This window comes from Euphorbia lathyris, chromosome 2 (assembly GCF_963576675.1).
Source record: "Euphorbia lathyris chromosome 2, ddEupLath1.1, whole genome shotgun sequence".
Classification (NCBI taxonomy): Eukaryota; Viridiplantae; Streptophyta; class Magnoliopsida; order Malpighiales; family Euphorbiaceae; genus Euphorbia; species Euphorbia lathyris.
The window spans coordinates 122,257,668-122,272,144 of NC_088911.1; the positions used below are offsets into that span (position 1 = coordinate 122,257,668).

General features: G+C 34.7%; 1 protein-coding gene across 1 annotated transcript; it reads left to right on the plus strand.

Annotated features, from left to right (window-relative positions):
- The first annotated feature begins 13,020 nt into the window (after positions 1 to 13,020).
- Positions 13,021 to 14,245, plus strand: LOC136219767 (probable membrane-associated kinase regulator 1). The gene has a single exon (XM_066007298.1). The coding sequence runs from the start codon at positions 13,063 to 13,065 to the stop codon at positions 14,059 to 14,061; it is 999 nt and encodes a 332-aa protein (XP_065863370.1). The 5' UTR covers positions 13,021 to 13,062; the 3' UTR covers positions 14,062 to 14,245.
- Positions 14,246 to 14,477: the final 232 nt, after the last annotated feature.

Here is a 14,477-nt window from a genome sequence, read left to right on the forward strand (position 1 = left end):
CTAAGGACCTGGGACGGTATTTGGGTGTGCCCATTGCGCATGGGCGGGTCATCAAGAATGCTTATCGTTTTGTTGTAGACAGAGTTAAATCACGCTTATCCGGGTGGAAAGCTCGGTGCCTCTCCTTTGTAGGAAGAACTACTCTAGTTAGATCAGTACTGTCAGCTATTCCTATGTATACCATGCAAATGGTTATACTACCTATGAGTATCTGTAATACCTTAGACATTGTGAATCGAAGATTCTTGTGGGGTGCAAAAGATGGAGAGCGTCATTTAAGCTTGGTTAACTGGAATAAGGTTTGTCAGGACCGCGCTAAGGGAGGGCTAGGCATTAGGAAGACTCACGATTTCAACCTTGCCCTAGCAGCTAAGCTTGGATGGCGGTTGCTGACCGAACCAGACACGCTATGGGTGCAAACACTAAAACAGAAATACGTCAGGGGAGACCTCAGGGTGGAGAATCTCCAAACCAAGCCGGGGCAAAGTCATATATGGAAATGTGTGGTTCAAGGAGCTTCAGTATTGAAAAAGGGGTTAAATAGAACAGTACGTTCAGGGAGAAATACCCGCTTCTGGCTTGACAGATGGGTGGATGACTCTCGCCTTATGGATATTGCTGTTGCGCTAATTCCAGAACAGGAGATCCACAAGACTGTTGCTAACTACTGGGGAGCTGCACCAGGATGGTCCTGGCCACTGTTTAGCAACCTGTTACCTTACACAGCTCTGTTCAAAATTGCTTCACATGTCCTGTTAGCAGAACCGGAAGAGGAAGACGGCTGGAATTGGGACGCTGAGGCATCAGGGAATTTCTCTGTAAAATCAGCGTATAGGTTGCGTATTGAAAATACCAGACCGAGTGGTATGACGGATCAAAATACTGATTGGAAGTTGATATGGAAGCTTGAAGTAACAGAGAGAATAAAGTTCTTTCTCTGGACGGCCAAACACGATGCGATTATGACAAACCATACCCGCAAGAGACGCCACTTGACCATAACAGATAGATGTCCCACGTGTAGCGGCTCAGAAACCGTTATCCATGCACTTCGGGATTGTAAAGAGGCGAGGATGGTTTGGGATACTTTCATCCCTGCAGATAGACGATATATTTTCTATAATGCTTAACCATAGAACTGGTTTGATAAAAATCTGAGCGTGGATGTCAAATGGCGGAATCTGAACTGGCCTACCTTGTTTGGCGTAGCCTGTTGGTGGATATGGCGGTGGCGAAATGCAATTGTCTTTGCAACTGACCGCTACTGCATGAATAAAGCGGAATTTATCATCACCCAAGCCGAAGAAATAGCTGCTGCCTCGATATTATGCAACGCAAAGCTGCCAAACATCTATCAAAATACCGTGATTGCTTGGAAGCCTCCAGAGCCTGAGTGGGTGAAAGTCAATACTGATGGCGCTTGTAAGGGCAACCCGGGTCCTACTTGCGCTGGAGGACTAATTAGAGATAATGTAGGCACTTGGAAGGGGGGTTTCGCATGTAATTTGGGCATCTGCACTGCGGATTTGGCTGAGCTCTAGGGAGTTTTCAACGGCCTGACCTTGGCTTGGAGGTTGGGATTCCGAAGAATTGTACTAGAGGCTGATTCGCTTAATGCAGTCCGTTTGGTCTCCGATATTGGTCAGTGCTTTCACAGATACTACTGGTTGATTCAAGGTTGTCGGTCTCTGCTGAGACAGCAATGGGATGTTAAAGTGGTACATACCTTCCGAGAAGGTAATAAAGCAGCGGATTGGTTGGCGAATTTCGCAGGATCTCTCTCTTTGGGTCATCACGAGTGTGTTGTGCCGCCTGCAGGCCTCCAGGATATCCTTATCGCTGATACGAACGGTGTTTCCACCGCTCGTCGGATACGAATTTAACTGTTTAGCTTTTGCCTTTCCTTTCTGTTCGGGTTTTAAAACCCTCCCTGTAACCAAAAAAAAAAATAAAGACGGGAAAGTAGATAGTGAAAGTTCAAACATCTCAACTAAATTGATAGCTCCTAAGCATATATAAATTGCTCTTTATGAATAAAGTCATCATTAGTGAAATGAAAGAATTGCAAAAAATCAAGAGCTGTATTTCATGAAGTATATCCGTCTCAAGTCACTCTAAATTTAGCCAAAACATTCTTTATCTTTTTCTCTTCCTGAAAGATATTAGAAGCAACTACATGCATATCTGAAATATGATAAAGACAAAACAGTCGATCTTGATATAATTCTCAAGGAATCACCAAAGAACGATCCTTAATAAGGTTGATTATATATGTAGAGTCACGTTCAATCCATAAATGATACGAGCCTTTCATATAGACTACTTGAATTGCATAAATAACTGCACTCAACTCCACAATATATGCATATAAGTGGAAAAGGATGGGGAAAGTAACTGAAACCTCTCGGAGTCCTAAAACCTACTACCTTTAGATATCCGATAGGAGACCATTTGTGTTAACTTTCAACTAATGCAAAGACAGGGCATACACATACCATGGAACGCTTGTAATTAAAGGAGCCGAGGAGGCCTAGAGGAGATGCCAAGCTAGTGACGAACTCGAAATTCATTGACCGAATTAAAAATAGTGTCGTTATTGCACCAATTGATCTTGAGGATGAGAACCCAAAGCTGGCAGAGTTCTTTAAAAATTACGGGTTGATTATTCTAAAAAACCGTAAGGTTTCCTATTCGATAATCCATATCAAAATAATAAAAGGGGTCAATCATAAAGCACTAAGCTCCATGCTAAAATAGTAATCCGAAGGCGCTATGTAGAAGATCCAAAATGTCCAACTCGTTACGGCTGAACTTGGAAAATTACTCCTAATCTTAGGGCTGAATTTAGCCCTAGATTCCTAGTGCTGCCACTGATTATAATCTAGTCATTTGCCAAATAAGGTTGTTAATGCATTCCAAATCTCGCTTGAGAAACTACATTTCACTAAAAGATGCTACAATGTCTCAGTTTCATGCGACATAGACTGCAACCAAAGGCAAAAAGAATCCCTTAACGCCTTCGAACACTGCAATGATTGTGAGGGAGGAAAAAATGGTTTCAAAGCCGAGAATAAGAGTTGTTGCCTATCAATTTATAAAATTCTTTTACGGTGAATACTCCATAGCTGGACGGCGTCTAGACACAAATGACTGTCCACACCTTGATTAGTAGTAGAAATTGTTGAAGCAGAAACGATGGCAAAATTGGAAGATCATCGTAAGTATTAAGGTGTCAATGGGGCAGACATTCTCTGAAACCTGATCCACACTGACGAGGACAGAGAATCACCGAAATATTTTGAGATAAGGAGACATTTTCCCCCGGAGCCGAAATGAGGATGGAGGCGAAGATACTATCTCCGAACTGTGCGGATCCTTGCCCCATCCCCAAATAAATCTATGGGGATTCCCGGAAAGGCCATGATATTATATATGCAATTATAAAATGATCAAATATTTAAAATAAAAAAAAATGATTAAAATATTTAACCTTATGAAAGATTACGAGGATTGTTCGGGATATTACAAAAGCATATATAATAGCTTTAAGCCATAAAAGGAATATGGAAAAATAACAACATGGTTAGGTGGTCAGCTGATAATTAGTTCAAATCCAAACTCATTTTAGGTTAGGTTTGGTTAGCTATGTTCATCTGTTTCAATTAACCTAATTTCAGTTTTATTTCAAAAAAAACCTAATTTCAGTTTTCGATTTTTATCTTCCTATCTCTCTCATGCACTTAGCTCGTGGAATCATCGCCTTCTCTTTCCAAATAACTTCATCGTAGGAATTATGTGATCTGTAATACGAGATTACAGTTCGATTTCTTCTGCTATAATTACACAATGGTAATTTACACTGCAACTCCATAAGAAATAACTCGACAACTGTAATTATATTGATATTTACATTTGTAAATAATTCCTTTAATTATATTCAGTTTTATCAAATTTTTAATTTATAATATTGAATTTATTAATTTTATACATCAAAGTATTATAAATTAATATAAAAAAATAAATATTATTATTATTATAATTTTTATTAATACTATTAACATTTTATTTTTACATATTTTTCAAATTCCGATTAAGGTGCTATTTAGTAAAAAGAGGTTTGAAAGAGCGTTTTGGGCTCAAACCTCTAACTTTAAAAAAAGTTAGTTTTAAGATTTTTTTCAATTAACTTATTGCTCCATCTCTTTTGAATGACATTTTTACCTCTAATTACTACCGTTTACTTAACAAAAGTTATTTTGTTCATTTACAAAAAAAAAAGTAAAAAATAATAATAACATTATAAACATAATCATCTAATTATATTTTAGTGGTATTTATATTTCTATTCAAAATTATATAAATTAAAATTAACAATTAAAAACTTTGAAAAGAATAAAAATATTTTTATTTTAATAAAATATTAAATTATAAATTAATTTGTATATATTAAAAATATTATTATATAATATTCAATATTTTTTTTTGAAACAAAATATAATATTAGCAATCTAATTTTAAAGTTTTTTTTTATCAAACATTTATGATCATGAATGAAAATCTCATTTTATTAGTAAGAACTTAAAAATAATTTCATTGTTTAAATATATTTTTATGTATTTGTTTCCGCCTTTTTAGAATTGTACGAGCGTGCCGGTAATTTTGTAGAAAATTTACAAAAGAATGAAATCTGATTTATAATCAAAGATTGTGTAAAGCTAAATGACGAAAAAGTTAAAGGTTCGAAATTAAAACCGTAAAGAAGAATGACTTAATTAGTACAAACGATGCCGAATTGAGAAAAAACGCTTTAATGCTTGAAATTGAAGGATTACAACTAGAAATTAAATTTGTAGAACTAAGGGTTGAAAATTCGAAATAGAAAGAAATTGGCAAAGATTTTGATGTTGAGTCTGATTTTTGAGTTGATTATTGTTGAGAATCCTTTTTTCTGCTATTGAATCCTGTATTTATGCTGTAAATATTATGCCTAATAAGGATGCTCCCTAACTGTTTTCTTCCACTAACTCTAAAGCAAGACTGCTCCCAACTACTCTCATCCACTACCTCATGTCCAACTCCGATACCTCCAAATTTGTATGCTGCTAGGGATGTAAACGGGGCAGGGAATGCCTTTCCCATCCTTGTTCCTGCGAGCTAAACTAGGACAAACTTATATCCATCTCCATCCCGCGGGAAATCTCCATCCCCGCGGGGATTCCAATTCTCCATTTACATATGCTCCAACAACATTATCCTCATTCCCCATTCCACACAGGGAATCACTGTTTATGTTAAAAAAAATGAGTAAAGACTAAAACGTTTTAGAAACAGTAGCTAATAATACCAAGTATTAACAATATTTTTCAAACCACAAAAAACTAAAAATTGAAAACAACCAATCACCTAATTAAAATGTATTTAAACATAAAAAAATCAATTATTATCAGGAATAATCGGGAATCCCCATCAGGGATTAACGGTGCTGAGTTATCTTTTTCCATCCCCATCACGGGGGACAAATTTATCTTCGTCCCCGTCCCATAAGGATCTTTATCGGAGATTCTCCGTCCTTGTTAGGGCGGATTACTGATGGGGACTGATAGTTTATTATATTAGTATGTAATTAATTACCAAACAAATTTATATCAACTAATTAAATTAGCTAACAAAAAAAAATCAATTACATACTAATATAATAAACTATCATTTAACTATTCACCACCATAAACCCCCAAATCCAATTTTGATAATTATGGTTTTGATCATGTTTCTTTCATCAATCTAAACAAAATGTGGACAACTTCTTTTTATCTGTACCTTGTCCCTACCACGTATATCTTTACCCGATTGGGCACAAAGCTTTCAACTTATGCTTAATTATTTTAACACTTTACACAAATCATAACTGTTTTCCTTTCCAAAAGCATCAAAATGATAATAACAACAATAATGTTAATCATTACTTTCTGCTAGACCATACAATTTCCAATTCCAGAACAAACTCTCTCAGACTTTACAACTTCATTATTGGAACTACTATTTTTCTATTATTCAGGAGAATTTTCAGAATATATACCGTAAATTACGGTTATATGTGTTGAATTAATTTAATGTTACATTATATATAATTTATAATTTAATTAAATAATTAACTAGAAAAATATTTAATTAATTACATAATCTTATATTTTATTGATGAAAATGTGAACTGGTACATAAATAGTATGGTATAATGGTGTTTTTATAAATTTTTATCATTATTGAGTCAAGACAATTATTTCATTGGTGGAGCCTAAATATTACAGAGGACCAGGATATCACCTATTTGTATTTATGAAAATAAAAAGTGATTCGTAGAAATCGAAGGCAAAAACTTCTGTAACTTGCACGGCATGAAAGCTTTATGCACTATATTTGGTCAAGAAGCATAAAGAGTTATATATATATTTTTTTGTAAAATGTAGTTTTGAAATAAGACTGTGTTTTTCTAGAGAAGACTGTGCTAATATTAATTATTTATGATTAGTTGTTCTGGGTCCTGCAGTATTTTGTTTGTTTAATAGTTTATACATACCACCAAGAAGTTGCATCATGTAAAAATATGAGACTTATATTGATTAAGTATAACAAAGTATATATATTAGGGATCACAACACATATTTATGTGAGAATATAGATATACCTATTGTCATTACATATAAATAGGTTTTTATTTTCAGTAAAATCCATCTCTCTGTTCTCTCTGTTTCACAATTTCCTTCTCAGATTCTCCGATCTCTTTCGTTTTTCCGATCGATTATCACTCATATTTCCAATCTTCTTCTCCGTTTTATTCATGTTCAAAGACGAACATTAGGGCGGACAACATCGATCGAGCAAAAATATTCTCTGTAGATACTTCAGATCAATAATCTACTTCCATATGCCATCAAACAATATTCTGCATTATCAATTATTAAATGGTGTTGCTATTTACCGCTCCTATTTTCCCACTTACCGCCCTTTTTTTCCAAATTTGCCCCCACCCCTTCTTTTTCATTATTTTTGCCTAGGCGGGTCAGAGACCCACCATTCCATAAGGAGTGGCGGGTCCGTGACCTGCCATTATAGAACAATGGGCGGGCCAAAAGGCCCGCCCTTTATGTAAGAGTGGCGGGCCGAAAGGCCCGCCCCTATTCTTGGGATGGCGGGCCTTCCGGCCCGCCATGGCCAAAATCCCTGGGATTTTGGCCAAACCCGTCCGCACAAAAGCAATGGCGGGTCCACGACCCGCCATTACATAGGGACTGGCGAGTGACGGACCCGCCATCAATAAAAAAAATTGGAAAAAAAATGCAGGGGCAAATGTGGAAAAATAGGGGCGGTAAGTGGGAAAATAGGGGTGGTAAGTAGCAACCCACTTATTAAATCAAGTAATTATCTGCCAATTCTTGTTCTAAATAATTGGTACTTATCTTTTAAATATAGTAGCAGCATATGTTCTATGCCACTTGTTCTAAATTGTTATTGAGAACTATTATGTATGTATCTAATTCATGTTCTGAATAAGTATAATATATATTATAAAATATTACGACAAGATAAATCTTATGGTCTAAAATAGTATACCGTATATCCTGAAATGTTCTATAATATGTTCTAAAATGTTATGTTATATGTTCTAGGATACTTAGAACAAATATTACGACATGATAAACCTTATGTTCTAAAATGGTGTACCGTATGTTGTGAAATGTTCTATAATATGTTCTAAAATGTTATGTTGTATGTTCTAGAATGTTCAGAACAAATAGTTATGACATGATAAGTCTTAAGTTTTAAAATGGTGTATTGCATGTTCTGAAATGTTCTATAATATGTTCTAAAACGTTATGTTGTAAGTTCTAGAACATTTAGAACAAATAGTTAGGACATGATAAGCCTTATGTTATAAAATGGTGTATCGTATGTTCTGAAATGTTTTATAATATGTTCTAAAATGTTATGTTGTATGTTCTAGCATGTTTAGAACAAATAGGCATGACATGATAAGCGTTATGTTATAAAATGGTATATTGTATGTTATGAAATGTTCTACAGTATGTTCTATATTTTATGCCACTTGTTCTAAATTGCTATTTGTACTTCAGGCCAAAAAATCTAATTCATATTATGAATAACTATTATGCATGTTCTGAAGTATATTAGCATATGATCTAGATTGTATGCCCCTTGTTCTGAATTGTTATCATTACTTCTCTATAGATCTAGTTTTGACTAATGAACAACCTATTGCTTCTTGTAGTGCAATTGTGCCTATTACTCCTCAAGTAATACATATATTAACTCCTGGTGGAACAAGAGACTGGATTTCATGTTGCTCTAATGAGTTAAAACCAACTGTAAGGATGAAATTTAAAAGTCTTAATGAGGGTATTGACTTTTACAAAGCATATGCAACTACTGCTGGATTTAATATTATGAAATCTACTACTACAAGAAGGAAAAATAGGAATATTGTCGCTTTTCAATACTGTTTATGTAGTAAAGCCGGCTTCAAGGAGAATCGAATGGCTAAGGTTCATGATACATCCAAGGTTAAAACATGGGGGAAATAGAGAAGGGAACAATCAATTACCTGGAAAAGGTTGGTGACTCGTGTTGGATACAAGACCCGAATAGTTTTGAAGTATTGTGATAATGGGAATTATGTAGTCACAACTTTAGTCATCCTCTTTACCAGTGGCGGAGCCAGGAGGGCAAGTTCGGAGGGGCTCCACTCCACTGTAGGTAGAAAATCAAATTAAATAAGCTACTTAAAATACAGTATATTTTGGCGAAATATTTGATTTTTTTTTAAATAATAGAATTAGAGATTAATATTTTGAAATTCGGTGAAATGTTTGAATTTTTTTATCCAACTCGTACAAAATACAATATATTTTTTAATTATTTTTTAAAAATTTCACATTTAATCATATATTTGTCATTTGCTACTAATGTGTAATAAAATGACACACATTTGAAATGTAGATGACAAAATTCATTTTAAATTGAGATAAAATTACTTTTGGCTACTAACATTACGGATAAAATTGTACCTTTTTAAACATTAGTAGTAAATGACTCTTAAATATAAAAGTTAGGAGTATTTTTGCAATTTATTCCAATTAGTTATACTTTAAGGCATGATCATTGAAAAATTAAAATTTCTTATAAATTAGTATTAATTTACTATTTTATGGTATAGGTTTGAGTAATTAAAAATTAAAGAATTAAAATGTTAGTTTTGGATATAGAAAAAGATTGCAATAATTTCTTAGTTATACATGAAGATATGAAAATTAAAAAAAAAACAAAACAATTTTAGTGGCTTTTGGAAATAAGAAAGTATTAATTGCAAGTATCAACCACGTTCTTACTAAGCTTTTATATAGGTAAATAATTGTTCTCTTCAACTGCTGTCTCTTCATCTTCATCTTCCCAATATGTTTTCTCTTCTTGCTGTACTTCCATGGCTGGAGACCCTCTCCTCCTGCGTTTTCTTCTCTACCGCCATGATTGGAGGGGCACCGACCATGGCGGCCTCAGACGGAGCCAGGGAGGAAAACCCCTTCCCTGGGGTTTCCGGCGGGGTCGGAGGGTCGGCCGACCCTCCCCGCCCCCTTTGGCTCCGCCCCTGCTCTTTACACATCCTCTTTACACTCCAACTTGTATTAAATTTTAAAAGGAGGGAAGAAAATGAACATCATACGCAAGGAGATGATTGTTGATAATTCAAAGGTCAGTTATGTTCTTAAAGTTCATAAAAAAGATCTCTTTATGGTATTCTAAATAGTATTTATTATGTTCTTAATCCTTGTGCTTATCTTTTTAATAGGTGAATATTGATCCTGTAAGAACTTACAGACATATGAAGGAATTTCTTGGAGGATACAACAATGTAGGTGCATCTAAGTAAGATTTTAAAAACTTTCACAGAGATTTGAAGGCATATATTGAAGGATCAGATGCCCAAATGTTTGTAGACAGCTTTAAGAATAAAAGGTTATTATGAAATGCATTCTTTTTCGACTTTGAGTTAGATGAAAGAAGATATTCTCTACATAGCATTATGGGCAAACCCTATTTGTAGAAAGAACTATGCTCTTTTTGGTGATATGGTCTCTTTTGACACCATATACCAAACAAATGGGTATGACATGATGAGCCTTATGTTCTATAATGGTATATTGTATGTTCTGAAATGTTCTAAAATATTATGTTGTATGTTCTAAAATGTTTAGAGCAAATAAGTATGATATAATAAGCGTTATGTTCTAAAAATGTATATTGTATGTTCCGAAATATTCTATAATATGTTCTAAAATGTTATGTTGTATGTTCTAGGATGTTTAGAACAAATAACTACGACATGATAAGCCTTATGTTCTAACATGGTCTACCATATGTTCTGAAATGTTATATAATATGTTCTAGATATGTATAACATGATATTTGAGCCATTTACTGGAGTTGATCATCACAAAAGATGTGTTGCATTCGCGACTTCTTTCGTTGCTAACGATGATATTATGTCGTTCGAGAGAGTTTTTAAACATTTATGAAAGCAATGAGAAATAATGAGCCAGTATGCTTGATAACATATCAAGATCCAATAATGAAAATTGCTATTAAGAATGTGTTCCAAAAGACCGAGCATCGATTTTCACGTGGCATATTATAAAGAAGACGCCTGATAAAATAGGTAAGCCTGGTAAATTCTTCTTTTTAATTTCTAATAATAGTTTTTTGCTGTTTTGTTTTAAATAAGTATCTGTTTATTCTTATGTTCTAAATAGTTCGCTTATTGTTCTAAATCTATCATCTTATGTTCTAAATTATAGTTTCTCAATTTTCATTAGGTTGTGAAATTACTCGAGAAACAAATTTTTCTGAAAAAGATATGTGCATCTGTGTGGAGTGTAGAAATTGAACTTGAAGAGTTTGAAACCAAAGGGGAAATAACCCTTTTAGAATTTCATTTGGAAGAACATATCTTCCTTATCAAGCTTATCCTTAAGAAGCAATTCCTTATCTATCCACCTATTGAAGTAGTCTTCGAAATGATCATTATGCTTTTGTTTGATCATTTCCAAACCACTCATTTTGACTTTCATCCGGGCATGATACCCGTAATGGTCAAGGAAAGCTTTAGATAAAAGCTTCTAGTCATTTTGAACCTCCTCTAAGAGATTATTGTACCAAACCAGAGCTCCATCGGCTAAGGTGCTGGAAAATAGATTAATCAGCTGGCTCTTCGTAGCTTTTGTTCCCATCATGACATGTCGGACATGTCCTCATTCCGTGAACTCAGTCCAGAAAAATGACCGGAGTGGCCTAATTGAAACAAAGTTTGAAGTTGAATGATTTTATTGAGACATATTGAAGTTCATGGACCATTTTGAAACAACTATATAAATTGAGTGACCAATGGTGCATTAAATCCTCTAAAGCCGGCTCAGTTTACGTCACATAAAATACACATAGCTTTTTTAAATTATAAATAATTACTAATTTCCTACTATACCTTATTTAATTTGATTTAAAATTAGTACATTTAAAATAAATTAAATATTTTATTCATTAAAATACTTAATTAATTGAAAATACATTTAAAATACTTAATATTTTTTATTTATTGTAAAATCATATTTATATTTGTAGGACAAAGCCAATAATAATATTCTAAAATTTATTAGTACAAGAGAAAGAGAAAAGATATAGGGAATGGTGTAGAAAAAAGAAAGCATAAAACGGATATAGCTTTGGTTGACCCATATGCATGATGCCGGTGCTCAAACTCAAAGCAAAATAACTTTTGTTGTCCCAAAAAGCGAAATAGTCATAGTATAAGAATTCAGATCTAACGTAAAAAAGAAAGCTTTAGGGCTTTAGCCTTTAAGCTATAAACAGCTGTCTAACAGACCATTCTCATTAATTTAAAAGTGATTAATTATACTAATCTCTGACCACTGACTCCACTTATTACTCCTTTTACATGCAATATCCAATCCTTCCTCTCTCCATTTAATATTTAACTATTCATTTTAATGCACTCCTCTCATTTTAACCAATACTAATAATCAATCACAAGATAAAACACACCAACCGTCTGTTTGGTTCAACGGTTAGCTAATAGCTCTTACAATTGTCATAGTAAGCTGTGTGTTATTACTGTTAGCTGTTTATTATTAGCTATTTAATTATTAGTGTTCGGTAAAATTATATTGAACTATTGCGGAGAGTATTTAAAATGTCTAATATAAACATATTTTAAATTAATCAACAAATAAATTATAAAATAAGAAAGATAATTTTGTCAATAATTAATAACTACAGTTGAGAGCTATCAGAGGGCTTTGGGCGTCTCTATTTTCTCTTCTCCTCATGATTTCCTGTTATCTTTGCTTTCTGAAAATATTGTGGGGTTAGTTTTCCTAGGCTAATCCCGGGTTAATTTGTGGTGGTGTTTGTTTTGTCTTTACTTTCTTTTCCTATAAAAAAAAACTACAAACAGTTGTTCATAAAAAGCTTCAAAACGCTACAATATCCTAAGAAAATGCTAAACGTTGCGGTTATATAAATCTAACCAAATACTATATTTTATGCGGTTTGAAGTGAAACGCAAAAGCTGAAACAAACACACCCTAAATCACGTAATTAGAGTAGTTAACACAAGCATTTGCTAACAGCTCAAGGCACTTTGTTCCTTTTAGCTCTAAGTAAAGGAGTAAAATATAATTTGTGAAGGCACGACGATCCAGTTTAAGGCACGTGATACTTCAGTGCAAGAGAGAGAGAAGAGTGCGGATAGGGACTTAACAAGCCCCCATGTGAACCCTCCCATGTTAAGATCCAGGCCAACCAACCAAACAAACCCCCTTCCCTTTTGGACCACATTTACCCGTGGCTTCACGCGCCACCTTCGAGAGTCAGGTCAACCAAAATCCACCCTCCTTTCTATCTTCATCAAATCATTATAAGAATCATCTCTTCCCCTCTCTCTCAATTTTGATCTCCCTTTCATTTTCCCCCTAAAACATGGGGAAAAGAAGAGAAAAAGATTCCAGATCATCTCAAACTCTACCTTCTTCACCTTCCCATTCTTTCTCCTCTTCTTCCTCCTCCGATTTCGAGTTCACTATTTCTCTCTCCCCCCGCAAATCCTCCACCGCTCTTTACCGACCGGCCGATGAGTTATTCTACAAAGGTCAGTTGTTGCCTCTCCATCTCTCTCCTCGCATCTCTATGGTCCGTACTCTCCTTCTAGCTTCCTCCAGCACTTCCTCCTCCTCCGATACAACCACCACCGCTTCTCGTGACTCCACCGGTAGCTCCAACGACTCCACCTCTTCCTTCGCCAGCGATTTCGTCTTGCTCGGTGATTGCGATTCTTCTAGACCGAGTTCTGTTACTGAAGATGATGAGTTTAGACGGATTAACAACTTTAATTACAATTCGAATCAGATCAAGAAGGGGAGTAAATACTTCTCGCTCTCGAGATTCTCGTCTGTGTTTAAGAAAGAGCCGAAGATTAGCCGCGAAAGCGATGTTGTCACCGGTTCTTCGGTGAAAAGGATGAGCGCCACCGCGAAGGAAGTTATAAGGAAGTACATGAAGAAAGTGAAGCCGTTGTACGAGAAACTCTCGCAGAAACAACAGCAGCAAAAAATGGAAAACTTAAATCCATTGCCGACGGCGGTTACAACAATCTTCGCAAAATCAGATAGATCTGACGTATCTGTGAAGAATGGGGGAAAGGATAGCAATGGAGGATTTTCTCACTCTTTCTCGGGAAACTTGAGGTATCCGAGAAAGAAGAGCTTCGTTTCAAGCTGTCCGTCATCGATGCGATCATCTCCGACTCATTCCGGTGTGCTTTCTAGAAATGGATTCGTGAGTTCAAAGGTCGGCGGCGGAATGTGTTATGCAGATAACAGTTCATCAATGGAGGAGTTGCAGAGTGCTATTCAAGGTGCAATTGCTCATTGCAAAAACTCCATGATTCAAAACAAGACTATGATGAGTAACGAAATCTAATTTTAATTAATCAGTAGTAAGATAAATTGTTAATTAGTTCAGTGTTTTTTTGAGATTTTAACTCCTAATTAAGTAAGTAATTAAGGTAGCTAATTAATTAATGTATGTTAATTAAATCTGAATTAGTGGCATGCATGTGTGCTTGTTTATCTCTTATATATAAATAGTAACAATAATTAAATTATTTTTGGCAAAATGTTGAAGGTTGAATTTGTCTGTTAGTATTTGTTTGTATGGAAAAGACACAAACTGATAAAAATTCTATCGGGTAAACTTTTTGTTTTGGAAATTGCAACGCTTCAATTGTAACGAATCATTTTTTACATTTGTTTATATTTCCCATGTGATGACTTTTAGTAGATGTTGTATATGATTTTGTCGTTTTGAATATATGATTATTTTGCGCCATGAAAGAC

Bases quoted from the DNA above. Each gene is read 5' to 3' on its own strand.
- LOC136219767 (XM_066007298.1), top strand. From the start codon at position 13,063: ATGGGGAAAAGAAGAGAAAAAGATTCCAGATCATCTCAAACTCTACCT.